The following is a 14,847-nucleotide window of genomic DNA, read 5'->3' on the forward strand; positions in this document are numbered from 1 at the left end:
TGCCTGGCTTTGATGGACGATTAAAAAGGACAGCACTGTAGTATTTGAAAGAAGAACAAGGCTACTTTTTTTAATTTCCATCACATTATGCACAAGAAGAAGTCAAAGGCAACTCACTCCAAAATAATGCTGATTCAGTTGACGTGAGAAAGATGCAGAGAAAAGAAAAATCTTTGGCACATTGTTTTCTGCTCATGGTTTCCCATGTTGGCATTATTTTTTGCACTCTTTTTTCCCAATTTTCACATTTAAGGACAATGCAGTTTTAAAAATGACAGAAAAAGAAAACTGCCCGTACAAAATTCACCCTCTTTTCACAAAGCAAAGTCCCTGGAGTCATCAGAGCCACGGTACTACCAATCACAGCACCTGATATACAATATGTATAATTATAACTTTATAAAATGGGTGGGTGCTATGAAAACCCAGGATGCATTTTACGTCGTGAACACACCACAAACATTAACCTCACACATCATAATTTTACTTAAACATTACGTGCATGGTTGACTAATTATACAAATCAGCATCTCATCAATCTAACCCAATATCTGTACCCATGCGTCTACTTTATGTAAAGTGTTGACCTAAAAAGCACTTATTTTCTGAGTGATAAGGAAAGGTGTAGGGCTTGATACAAAAACACTAGCAGTGCTTTTTCCGTTAAAACTGAATATATGTGAGCCAGTCTTGTAACATTACCTTCAATGAAAGGATCCTCTCAAACATTTATTGCTGTTATTTTGGGTGACCTTGAATCATGCAAAATCCATATTTAAATTTCATTACCTATCTCTATCACTGACTTATCCGGACACATCAATGTTATCATTTTAAAAAAAAACAAAAATTAAAGAGACACAACCCAATATATTTAAAATTTGGGTGTTTTGATTCAGGGAGTAGTAAGATACTAGATGTTATAATTTAAAGATTTGCTTGGTAACTCTATTGCAAGCCCTGAATTAATGAATTTTCCAAGTTAAACTTTCTAATAATTTTAATCAGATGAGCATTTCAGCTAGCATGACATGTCTGTGTGGAACGATGGCACTTTGACTTTGTTACCCTTATTCATGACTCTTCAACTGGGCACTTGAGGAGTGCAGGTAACAGTCAGGGCTTAAGATTCAGCCTGAGGGATTAGTGTAGCTGCAGGGGTTAATGGGGAGCAATTTTGGACTTGGCACTCTCTGACCCTATCAATGACTTGCCCTTATACATCAATGGTATCATTTTAACAAAAAAATGTTCTCAGGATCGTTTCTGGGTTATATCCCTAATCCCATTCTCTGAATTTGTTCATTGAGAATTTTTTTGTGTCCACAAAACTTGTCCTCAAGAGTGTGAGCAACAGAAAAATAGCTAGCACGAGCTATCATGTCTGAAAAAATAACCAACAATCACAATCAGGGAAGGATTTGTCGAGGAATTGTCCAGAGAGATAAGGGATGAAATGCATCTGCTATAAAAGAAGGGAGAGAGTGAGAGTGGGGGAGAAAGATTAGGGAAAAGATAAAGACAGAACGATTGCATTTATGGATTGCATCCAGGTACAAGATTCAATATCAGTCTCATGGAATGGAAGCAACTGTTCAAAGTGAACATGAATATTTATATAATAATAATGGTTAAATAAGCACCCCCAACAATCCCCTGCTCTACTCAATGCATTGTCCCATGCCTCAGTTAGATCATAAGTCATGAGCACTGAAAAGAGAGATAAGTTGGCTATCTCAGTTCTTGATTGGATATTACCTATGATCATAGTCAATGATGTTCACCCTTAATGAGAGGTTAAAACAGGGTAGGCATGACAAGCAGCATGCCTTAGCTGTAAGCCATTTAACTCCTTTAATGACCATGACAAATCTAACTTACTAATTTTGATATATTCACTTATTGAAACTCATCTGCAAATGATACTATTACCAATTAGACTAGTTAGACATAGCCATAGCCTTGAGCAAAGCCCTACTCAATTCATTTCTCAATTATATTTTAAACTTAACTGACTAAAGTCTCACCAAGTATTTGGCAATCTTTGACTTGAACCATTGTTTCATCCTGCTTGTTGATATAGACATTACTCCACCAACTATAAAGTTTATCATTATGAGGTGAAAATGTTTCATAAATTTATTGCAATTTATTGAAATTTCATCCTAGACAATTTTGAAAGAAACTTAATACAATAAATATTGCAAAGAGTTGTTTTTTTATGTAACATGCATAATTGTTTTCCTGGAATCGATACTATCTCAGTTTTAAAAAAAACAAGTTATCAAAAGCTATCTATTGTTTTACTAGTTTTGTCATGTCTGAGTCCAGGTTCGATAACATACTATGTTTTATTAAGTTAAATAAGCATTTCCCTAATCCCAAATCAATACTTTTTTGAAAGATTTTTACTCTTAATCTCCCAATTTACCAAACAAATTCACTGGGAATGTGTAGGTATGTACTAATTTTTAGAATAGGAATACTACACCTCTGTATTTCCACTTGACAAACCATAATCTGCTCATAACCCATCTGACTTAACTCTTTGAATTTACATAGTAATTACATCCTCTATATTAGTAATAAATAAATGGATCATGAAAAAATTACACTAAACCTATAATCAAGGTCACCCAACTATTTTACTTTGATCTTAGGCTGATTATCATTATTATTCAACTGATGCCATTCAGGACATATGGCAAGTGGCAGGCAATCTCAATCACCATTTGATTATAACTTCTGACTGGATATGACCTATCATTGTTTCACACAAAATTTGAGCCCTTTATTTAGGAAAAAAAAATTATATAAAATCAAGTATGAGCCTTGATGTACCAAAACATTTGGACACTTTGGAGCAAAGAATTTAGAGACAATGTGTTGTCTTTGATTTTTGAGCATGTGGGATACTATTTACCAACCTTAAAACCACAATAATCAACCCAAAGGTTGATTTAATAGGCGAGGGTAGAGCTCCCCCAATACTAAGCCCTACATGGCATGTGACATTCTCACATTAGGAAATTAAGGGGGGGACCAGTTCCTTTCCCTGTGCCACCTGTGTTTTCTAAAGATCTGGTACCCAAAAAATCACACAGCTTGGGTGATGCTGAAGGGGTGTCCAGGGGCATTACCCGAAATAAAACCCTGGTCCTCTGACCAGTAGCCCAGCACTCTACCCACTGGACTACCAAGACACATTACTATTTATCATGTACCCAAAAAAATTCCTTCAATAGGACTAAAATACATACTGATTATGTAAATCCAATTCCAAAAAAGGTACTTTTTATGCATATGTTGACCAAAGACATCCACCAGACAATTGGCCACCTTACAAAAATGTTGCATTACTTAAAGATGAGCATCACAAGATACATGAAGGGTAAAATATCTTTTTAGACAAATGAAGTGTAAAAGTTTTAAATTAAACTCTTTCAACAGCTCCCAAAAATACCCTTTCTTCCCCTAACACCTCGTGACAGGCTTGTCAATCTGATCTCAAAAAGAAAAAAAAATGAGGAAAGAGGGAGGCCTCACTGAAAGGCAGTTATGCATGTCCATTTAACTGCAATTGATTATCATGTGAGATAGAGAGAGGGAGAGAGAGCGCTTGTTATTTTAGTGTTACTCTTTCTTTTCAAAAGGGAAAGCTAAGGCAGAGTGCCCATTGATGAGGAGACTGCCGCAGAGACTGTTGGTGGTTGGATGCTACTTGGTGGTACAGGGCGACCAGGATGGAACCTCAAGAGCTCAGCAACCGTGATGGCCACCCTCACCAGTCCACGACCCTCCACTATGTCAGAAGCACAGCACACCATTCCCTGCAGACAAAACAAGACACCAAGACAGTCAGCATTAATGCTCGCACTTACAGTTTGGATCAAATCCTCGACAAGAATAGAAGCCCAAAGGAGTGAGTTCAGTAATTCTCCAAATTTCACAGCTCCAACAATTAGGAACAACTTAATTGTCAATTTTTCCCAGTAGAAGTGACTCAAGTATTCTTTTCTGTGTTTAAAAATAAAATGGTTGAAATTGAGTTGAAAAATCTTAAGTACACCAGTCATATGTGTTTTCCAAGTTTATTTCCTATTTATTAATTTAGTTTATTTTTACAATTTAATTAATCATATTCAGAACTTAATTGATATTCAAGGCTCCATGGTTCATACTATGCTCTAGTAATTTTCTGTGAGATGGTAACTTTTTATTCTGTTAAGAGTAGCCATTGAGTTTATAAATAAAGTCCACTAAAACTATGAAAAAAATTAGAATTGCTTAAAATCAGCCGATAATTCACTTGAAGGAAACACTTAAAACAAGAGAGAGATCACATATGACAAGAAAAAGAGTGACTAATTTTCCAATGTTAATTGAAATGCTTTGGTATTTTGTCAGCAGTTGGCAGAAATAAACCAGTAGTATTTATGCCACATATCTGGGCATCATTCTTGTACAGGCCATCACACAAACAGAGTAACTTGTGGATATGAAGTTCAATTAAATATGTACCTTGAGAAACACTATCCAGAATCACTCTTTTAGCATTAATTTGGGATATGAAAATAGATTTTTACAAAGGTCAAAAATGGGTATCCATACTGCCTTTGATTCCTGGCTTTTAGATTTCAATAATAGTCTACACAAGAATGTTACAGTTATAATGGCTTTGACAATAGACATGTACCATTTCTCAACAGCCAACAGAGTGTCCATCTTTAGAACGTGCTCAAACTTCAAGGGCATAATATAATAGGTAGGTATTTTATGTGAACCATTATCATCAGGCTCATGTAGGTACATCATTAAGGTATCACAAGGTTTTATGAAGGCATATTATGTATTCTAGTGAAACCAGAAATTCAAATGTTATATCTCCACTACAGCAAGTTGCAACCATCTTTTGTCACCCTTCAAAAATCAACCCAATTAAATCTAAATAATTATTAGAACATTATTTTTGATGAACAGGACATCACTTTATCTCTCTCTAAAGTATGTAATTAATTAAGGCTGTTTAATGAAGAATAACCATATATTTTTTATCCACATTATCTATTGTGCAAAATTTTTATTATATATTATTTTTTAGTTTCATATGCAATGCTTTTTTGGGTACTAGTGTCATTGATTTGACTGCTGTATCAGCAGAAGCTGTCTGAACTTGAAAATTGTTTGGTTGGTCAACAGAAATTATTGAGGTAGTGCACAAAAAGCAATATTCTGAATCGAAATTTAGCTTTCAACTGAATATATCATCAGCCATAAGCCGATGCTACAAGAGGATTATGAAGAGTCAGTTCTTTCCTAGATCACACCTAGAAAATGGTTTAAAATGCTCATATAGAAGAGACAGTAAATTTCAAAAGAAGGATGACCTGGAGCTCCAGTCACTTCATTGAGTGCCACCCACAGATTGGAAACAGAAAAATTAATTGAACATGAGGCATGATTGATGTCACAAAATTTGTTTGTTGTGAATTTCATGATTCCACAAAATCACCATTATCTCACAAAAATTAACAATAATTTCATTCCTCATCCTCCACAGACATGTGACTTTTTGCTCCCAATGCGAAGGAATTTCATAGAAAACATTTTTCATCATCAGAAGAAAATATAGGAAAGTTGAACACATTTTAAATAGCAACTGCTGCTTATGAAATATTGTAGTTAGATCAATAAAACTTGTACCACATATGCATTAGACTTAAGGTAATAATATAACATATGGTTGCTTGGAATAAACTATGCTAATAAAAAAAAAATGAAATACATCTCATTGAACAGCCCTTGTAAATGAGATCAATGTGAACGATAATTGAAGAATAACTTTACTGGGTTGCCATTCCTACTTGCCAGCTGCAACAGTTGAATCAGTAAACCACTGGAATAACAAAACCCAAGAAGCATGAAATGCTTTTAATGCTTGAATGATGTATATCGTTATATTATTGTTTAAATGATGTGATGTAACTGCTAATCAGTCAGATCACTAACACTAGCCTTTTTAAATCATTTCACTTCATCTCATCCCCAACCTAATTATTGTTACCTTTCCGATGGATACCTAAAAAAAATTTAACATTATGATTTTCTTCGTGTATTACATCTAAGTATATTCTCATTATCCTAAAAATGTATTCACTTGAATACTTGGGCAGTTTCATTTTCACCAGTAATCTGCATTTTGCAAATTTAATATTTTTAGAATGACTCATCTTATTGCAGGAGCTTCATCAATTCCTAAAAGAGTTTCGAAGAAAGTGTCAAAAAGAGTACCCAACTGATGAGGTATGATGTGTTTAAATTGACAAATAGAGTAATAAAAGAAAATTGAATGAAGAAACTTGAATGTATGCTGTGGCAACATCTTAAACAAATATAATTACAGTTAATTATGTAATATAAAAATCTAAATTAGGCAAAAAAGTTTCTCTACACACCCAAAGAAGATGGCACACTTACAAATGGCAAGCTTAAAATGTTAACAATATTTTCATTTTTGAGCGAAATTACACAAAATGTCAGAGAATGAATGCTGTCCATCTCTTTTGCTCAAATAAACTTTTAAATGAGAATTAAGTTTCACTCAACAATACTTTTCATACATTTGAATTGAGCAAACTTTACCTATATTTGCTCATCATGAGTAAAATATAGTGAAGAAGTGCTGTAGAAAGTTCAAAAATGATGGTTAAATCTCAAATAAATAGAAGGCTTTATCAAGTCAATTTTGGTAATGCAGATATCCTATACAAACACACATCATTAAGGGTAAACCTAACAGAGAAATATTTGCGTTTATTTGCGAGGGAAGTAAAGAAGGATTAAGTTTACATCAGTTTCGTAGAAAAGTATAAGGTGATCTAAATGGAATTTAATGATCTCTCAACTAAATCCAAGAAGCACTAATGCAAGTTGAACTGATTACACCAATGTGCACGCTCAACTCAACAAAATTCAATTTGCATAATAAGTGCAACCCTATAAGAGAATTAATGGTGGTCTTCACTTTTGACTTTGATGAAATAAACACCATCTGGTACCAATGCATGATTGCACTGCACTTAGTAAAACCATTAAGGATAGAAATTCATGAACAATGCATTTTGATGACACAGATGAAATGAGAGACACAAAGAAGTCATACTGAAGATTATTAAAAGTTTCATAATCATCAGACATACACTGCAATAGGCAAGCATTGACCTGAAGGAAATATATGGACTTGCCCAGAGAAAATTCCTAAAGTTGGTGCAACTTGGGATGGAGGGATCAAGGATGAGGCTATACCCAATGAAGCAAGTTAAACTGAATCAGCCAGGCGACTGCATTTTACATTTTTATTATGCCATACACACAAATTAGTGGTACACTGTGTTCCATAATGGTGATTTGCATAATAACATAATAAATAATTCTAAAACACCCACAACAAGAGGAAGCATTATACCAAAACATTTTTTACCAATGAAAATTACATTCATCGTAGCTGAAGAAACAGCTCATTTCCATTAAGACCTCAGCAAACAAGGTCATTTAAGCACCATTCCTTTTCGATAACCATGTACACGATGACATATCAACTAAGGCACACATCCAAACTAAATGAGTAGCATTCTACCTACATTGGTATATAAAGTTTTACTTTGCAAGAATTTCTGGTTATTAACCTTAAGTATATCTCTTTTACGAAAAACATCCCCTTCATGGTGTAAGCACGCATGCTCAAATTCCATGATAATCGTTGTCTTGTGCACGACTGAGAATAATTACAGATTCTCTGGCTAATCAGGGATCCTCAATATAGGAAATACTTGAGGGCAAAGAAAAGTGGGGGTCCTAACTAAGCATCACTTTATTGGAACATAAAATGTATACGTTCCCGCAGAGGGGATAATTGTCACATCACACTCCCACAGTTCCCTATGCTCATCAATTGGCAACTGCAAGTAGCAATATTTCCAGCAAGCAGCATGCAAACTAGTCTTCCCTTTCTAATGGAATACTACAAACAAGCAATTGAGCGAACACACACCTACCAAATTACACACTGGAAGGGACACTTTTAAACAAACTCCGATTTTGATGATGGTTTTGCCATATTTCATTGAAAGTATAGGCGAGGACAATGGAGGTTGCACATATTAATCTGAATGTCGATCCTGTAGGAAGTGACACTAAAAGTCCAAACAAAGGCTTGGTTAGAGGTTCAGCGAAAGGAATAAATTTTATGAAATCATGGAGGAGATCAGTTGCCATGATAATGACAATAGAAACATAAGACATGGTGTATTATGAACATTCCGACTACCAAGAAAAAACTAATAATAAACCTCACCGCTGAATAATAATGACTATTGTTGAAATCTCATTTAAATTATCATCTGTTAGCAAAATAAATTAATGTGAAGTTTCTGCATTGTGTGGGACTAAATTTACTCAAAATAATGTACTTTTCAGTAATTTCAGGGAATTTCCTGTTATGTTATCATTAAAATTTTGCATTATTTCACTTCCCACACACTTCAATCATCACACCTCACACCCTGACTTACAATTAGTACCACCACTAACCTAAAAACCTTTAATGGCAACACAATGTCCTGTCCTATACTTTCCCCCAATTTGAAGCCTGAGCAATTATTACGAGAACAATTAATTTAGCGGATGTAAAAAGAATCTACATTACACAAGTTCACTTAACTTCCAGTGTGTGTGCTTAAGTCTTTAACCAACATCACTCCTTGATTTGGGCAGGTAATCAGCATAATTTGATCAACACTAAAGAAATATACGATTGTGTAAAATTTGTCTTTTTGTTGGGAATCAAATTTGAAAGGAATGTATCATGTAAAAGCCAAAATCAGTCTCAAATAAGGTTTGTCTTTATTTTTCATAGGGCTGGGGTGATTAAAAATCATTGATGCTTTGCAACCAGTTTGGAATGAAGTCTGCCCAATGCACAACAAAGCTCATACCTTCCCCCTCGCAGAGAACTACTCCACAAAAATCCACAAGGTTGCATGACCGTATTTATCATGCAGTCGAAAAAGGACAGGCAGAGAAATCTAGCAGGCACTAGCCTTTGTCTTCAAAAAACTCAATACCATAAATGAATACTGATAAAAAGATATACTCTGTACATATTTTATGGCATACAAGACAATTTTTTTTCTTTGAATAATGCAAAGTAGGCAGTATCTTGGAGGAAAATTGGCACAGAGATAGAGATATTGAGAGAAGAATTGTGTTGGCAAACAAAGCATTTGCAAGAAGAAGGGAATTGACTACGTGTATCCCAAGAAAAGACATGAATAAGAGAGTGTTAAAGATTTTAATGAAAAGGCTATTTCACTACACTAATGTAGAGTACTTTTCACTGTATGGATCTGAAACATGGTCTTTGATACAACAGGTTGAGTTTAGATTGGAAGCTTTTGAGATGCGGGTATGGAGGAGAATTGTGACAATAGGTTGGACCAAGAGAAAAAGACTAACTTTTGAGGACAAGGAATGTTTTCCTGAAATGATTTAATCACCATCATATAACAAATGTTTTGTTTGATAGGCTCGAGTACAGCTAACCTACTAAATATTATAGCAAGTAACAATCACACATTCAAGGTATGAGACCACGCCTTTCACTGTATCACCTGCTTTTCTTAAGAAAGTACTGATAGCCATTCAAATTAGCTTGGGTTTGGCCAGGGGGATTCAGATGCATTAACCTATTCTGAGATCAAAACTCTCCACTAGAACCCACTAGGCTACATTATTTTGTTCATTTAGGAGAAATATTGAAGAATTTTATCATTCACTTAGTGAGCAAATGACAAAATACAGTAAATGCTTATTTTTCTAAATACCCCTTTCTGAAATAGGGGTATGTTGGGTTAAGAGTATGTTTATAGGCTAAGTGGAAGAAGAGACGATTTGGTCTCTAAATAAAGACCTCTATACAATGTCTTGTATGCCTAAAATATGATGGATGGTGACAATGACATCATAAAAACATTTTAATTTTCCCTTACAGAGGAATTTAAACCTAAATAATTTTGCACATTTCAAAATCCCCAACCAATTCTCACTGTATAATAGAGTCCAATTTTCAAAAGTTACATATTTTTCACATTTTCAGTTTTCTAACAAAAAATCAACTATTGTCCTGAAAAATCCTTCAGAAGAAGACAAATATTAGGAAAAAAATTTTTTAAAATCCAATTAATGTGAGAGGATATAATATATTGAAACAACTGCTAGAGGCAAATCGATTTAAGATTCCAATTCAAAGTGTTCCAAATGACTTTCATGCATCGTTGATGATTGTCTAAATAATACCCTAATGCTGTCAATGACAGTAAACAGCATTTCAGCAGAGGCTGGGACAAATTTGATCACTAAGAATCTTAGTGGTCTCTAGGGCAACAGTATCACAACGGCAGGCATTGTCAATTGGTCCCTAGATGCCAAGAAAAATGAATTTAAATTTCCCTAATAAGTACAAATTATTCCACATTTAAGTGTTATGCTTCACTTAGCTGCCCAAAGAATTTATCCACTTCCAAAAGAGCTGCACCATTTATTATTATACACAGTCAGATTCCCACTTCCCATGGTTAAAAATAACACATTATTTATATGTGTAAAATCATGACTGAGCAACACTCACACACACACATATATAAAAAAATGAAACAAATACTGACATTAGTAATTGTAATTAACAACAGTAGGAAACCCCTAATACCAGGGAATAGTGAAGTGGGAGACGATTAATACTATGGTGGTATGATTACTGATGACAGGTGATTTCACTGTAATAATGGCACAGAGAGATTAATTCAATTCACCCGACAAGATTAAAAATGATAGCATCATTAAATGCTTTTAAATGACTGCAACAGAATTGCAACTGCTTTGGAGAATTAAAAGAGTTCCAAAATTTTACTTTAATAAAAGCAACAACTTGGAAAATGTAATGATCTACAACTACCCATCTTAAAAATGAAAAATAGGTACAACATCAGATGCTCAAAACAAAATAAAATTTGTACTTGGAAGTTTGAAATGTGACCAGAAACATATTTTGGCAAGATTTAAGACAAACCTATCCACGTCTCCAAAGTGAGGGATAGTTTCTTTGGAAAAGCTACAACACAACGTCAAATAAATGACAATAAAACAACTAATAGAAGAATATAAAAAAACATCAATTTTTTTAAAAATCCCAATTCCAGTTACTGAAATCAGGAATCTGAAAGACTAGTAAAAAAAAACGATAGATTCCATTCCTAAAAAATCTAACTAACAGCCATACATTCATGCATACTCAAACTGGATGAAGCCTGAAGAATAAAATGCATTTTTTCTCCAGAGTTTTCTTAACGATTATCAATGCATTTAAATACATCTATCACCGTTGTTTTGCAGTAGAAAAGGAAGAAAAAACCGACAATGTACACATGTAGAAACAATTTCATTATGAAACTGCATTAAAATTTTTACGCTCATACCTGATGATAAAATAAATTTCCAAAATATGAAAATCTAACTATCAGTTATTTTTTTTCTTCATTGCTCAAAGAGGCAAACTGCCTAAAAATTTAAGGCACAACATTTTTACACGCCCACTCTGTAATATGTACGATAGTCGCAAAAGGTTTACAAATGTGACCATGAGCATGCGCACACCCACAGGAAAAGAGACATTCTCACACAATTATGGTCTATAGAATGACTTCCTTCCGCAAATGTTTCCCTTTTGCTTAAACTCAAAACAACAGCATGCCGATAATGTCGCCTTCTCAGAAAGAGGACAAAATTTCACAAACTCGCAAATGAAGATCACAACATTCCTAAAAGGCAGGATTTTTTTTAGCATCTTGTGTTTAAGAAACAAATATCGCATAGATTTCATGATATTCAAATGGTAGCTTGAAAAAGAATTGTTGTACAAACTGTCAAATTTGTCCACGACCTTGATAATAAAACAGTCCATGTAAAAAAGAATGCAGTAATGTATGAATGCACAATCATTCCACTAACATGAATAATCAAACGAGAAACAAACCTTGATAAGTAAGAGGCAAATGAAATCATGATAAGAACATACCAATCTAGTATAAACAAGGAATTTAGCCTACAGGCTTCAGAATCCATGGCAAAAATGCCTAATCTGGTATCAGAACACTTGCGTCATTTTACCCAACAGAAGATTACATCAGCTGTTCTACAGTTTAAATGATTACCTTTGGATGAGAATAAACATCAAACATTTTAGAACAGATAGCAGGCATTTCAGCTGTTCAAATGCAAATATTTACATAAAATATCCACGTAGACAAATAAAACTTTTTTTTTCTAAATGCATTCCTACCAGGCAAACTGATGAGAATCTATAAGAATATTAACTTAAGACTTATAAATAATTTACATCGTGCATTCAGAGAGTTGCCAATGCACAAGATTATGACTTTGGATATATTTCTCAATCTAACAATAATGAATCCAAACAGTAGCATTACAAAAAGTGCTTCTAAAAATTATGAGCCAAAAAATATAGAGATAGTTCTGCCATAACCTATTGTAAGCTTGGGGAACCGCACGGTTTCACCTCAAACTGACAATACTATGACAACTCTCAAAGATACAAATATTAACCACAGAGCTGATGCTATAATTAGATACCAGCAATAGAACTGGCTTACAAATGAAATTGATTGGAAAATGATTTACCCCTATGTTCACAAATTGGGCCTATATGGAACCATATGGATGCATGGATAATTATTAACATAATCAATTGCAAGATTCAGATTGTTAGAATCACACTGAAAATTGATTGGTGAACTAGAGAGAAGAGTTAGCCCAAAAACTACCATGAAAGATTGATGCATTGTCAAGTTCTGCGAGGTTCACCAATAAGTTCACATACATCCAGTGAGGCACCCTTATGGGAAACAAGACATTGATTTCCCCACTGTGACCTCACGCCTCGAGAAAGAGCAAGCCTCTATCATTCAGAACCACTCACAGGGACTGTTGAAATGCTCCTTTAACAAAGTCACAACTGTATAATTGGCCATAAAAATAAAATTAGTAATGCACAACAACAAGTAATACTGCCTCCTAATTGCTCTTTGAAATTAAGTTAACAGAATGTTTGTACAGACAAAGACTAGAATAAAAACTGATGGTTCTGCATCACCAGAGAAAGTGAAAGAGAAAATGACTGTACAATAGCTTAAGGAAAATATGCAGAACACTAAGAGTGATTCCAGTCACAGCAGAGAAATAGGAGGGGCAGTAGCGCCAAGCAATGAATACATTGTAAATGGCTATGGCCTTCAAGATTCTTTGATGAAAAATTGAGGAACGTCACACAAACTAAATGAAAGAAGTTTCCACATAAGTTTAAATAGCCCATCTGGACCGCTTTCATTATAAGGGATGTGTAAAACACAGTGCAATATTATCATATTCTGAGTTCTAACAGACCAGTAAACCGGGGAAATGAGAACCCAGAAATCCTGGGAACCACTAGAATTAACATAAATTCAATTTTAAGTATTCCTGTTAAATAGAATTTGCAACAACCCTGTTCCCTCCAATTTAGAAAAAAACCTCAACCCTGAGGCCTCCACATATTATACAATTAGCACTCGCCCCTTTACTGATAAATGTATATGATTGATGAAGCACAATTTGGAAGATATTCCTTAGATGCATTTGTCAACAATACTCTTCCATAGACATCACCCTGACAAATATCATCATGACCTCGACATCTTTTTAAATCATGAGAAGTAAGTGGAAATGGATGGATCAGAACATGAATAAAATATTAAACAGCCATTTGAAGGCAAAAGAAGTGAACATTTAGAAAATGTGGAGGGTATTACCCTTTAGATCCTCCATTTTGAATGCAAATTATTATAATTCACACCTACAACCACTATTTTTGGCCAAAAGAAATGTTTCAACGTTGTGATTATGTACCCTAAGAAAGGCCCCAGAAGAGAACTTATTTTTGACTCTTAGGTTTATTAATGTATTGTCCTAACCATTGAAAAACATCTTTTATAGATGCCTTCCAGGAGTAATGATTCTTATGAGAAATGAAATGTAATTACTGAAATTAAAACTTGAATCTTTTGCCCATACAATAAATGGATGTCTTTTTTTCAAAATACTGAATATGAAGATGTACTTGGTCCAGAGAAAATGATTTTTTTAAACACTTTCTTGAAAATACTTTCAGGAATGAGGATACTACAAGATGGTTTACCATCTATTAGAAATTGCTGCACTGGTCCAGACCTAGATTAGGTCTCATTTCACTTGGACAGTCTATCTTTTTTATAAAAATCAAGATTATTGCCACTTAATAATTAATCTTTTCAAAAGGATTTATGTGGTAACTTTTTCATTTAGTCAGTAGATAATAAACTGGGAAATTTCTTTCGGCAGTAGTTCTGAAAAGAGCACCATGCTATGAAACAAACCACTGAGTGCTCGATAACTTAAATCATTGAAGCTTCCTCAGATGTGCATTCATCACTCCATTTGCAAAATCATGCAGTCAACGCCTTTAGTAAGCAATTGCAAATAATACATGCCAACATCACCATGGATTGAATGCACATGGCATTTGTGAGCAAAATGCAATACTGAAGGAAGGCAGTATCACAAAAGGGAGTCATATCAACCATTTTCTTTCCACGTACATTTTTCCAATTACACCCTTATGTTGAATAAAATGTAGGCCAATCAAAGAGCAGCATTTGAATTTCAATTACTGCTCTTTTTACAAGAATCTTTAAAATATGACAG

At 34.3% G+C, this 14,847-nt stretch overlaps 1 protein-coding gene across 1 annotated transcript in view; it reads right to left on the reverse strand.

Annotated features, from left to right (window-relative positions):
* Positions 1-3,687: 3,687 nt before the first annotated feature.
* Positions 3,688-14,847, reverse strand: part of Lrch (Leucine-rich-repeats and calponin homology domain protein) — a 171,182-nt gene continuing 160,022 nt past the window's right edge. Inside the window, exon 16 of the mRNA XM_071597545.1 lies at positions 3,688-3,830. Within this exon, the coding sequence (XP_071453646.1) occupies positions 3,808-3,830 (23 nt within the window). The 3' untranslated portion in view covers positions 3,688-3,807. The remainder of the gene's footprint in view (positions 3,831-14,847) is intronic.

Source organism: Hetaerina americana, unplaced genomic scaffold (assembly GCF_022747635.1).
Source record: "Hetaerina americana unplaced genomic scaffold, ioHetAmer1.1.p SCAF_9, whole genome shotgun sequence".
Classification (NCBI taxonomy): Eukaryota; Metazoa; Arthropoda; class Insecta; order Odonata; family Calopterygidae; genus Hetaerina; species Hetaerina americana.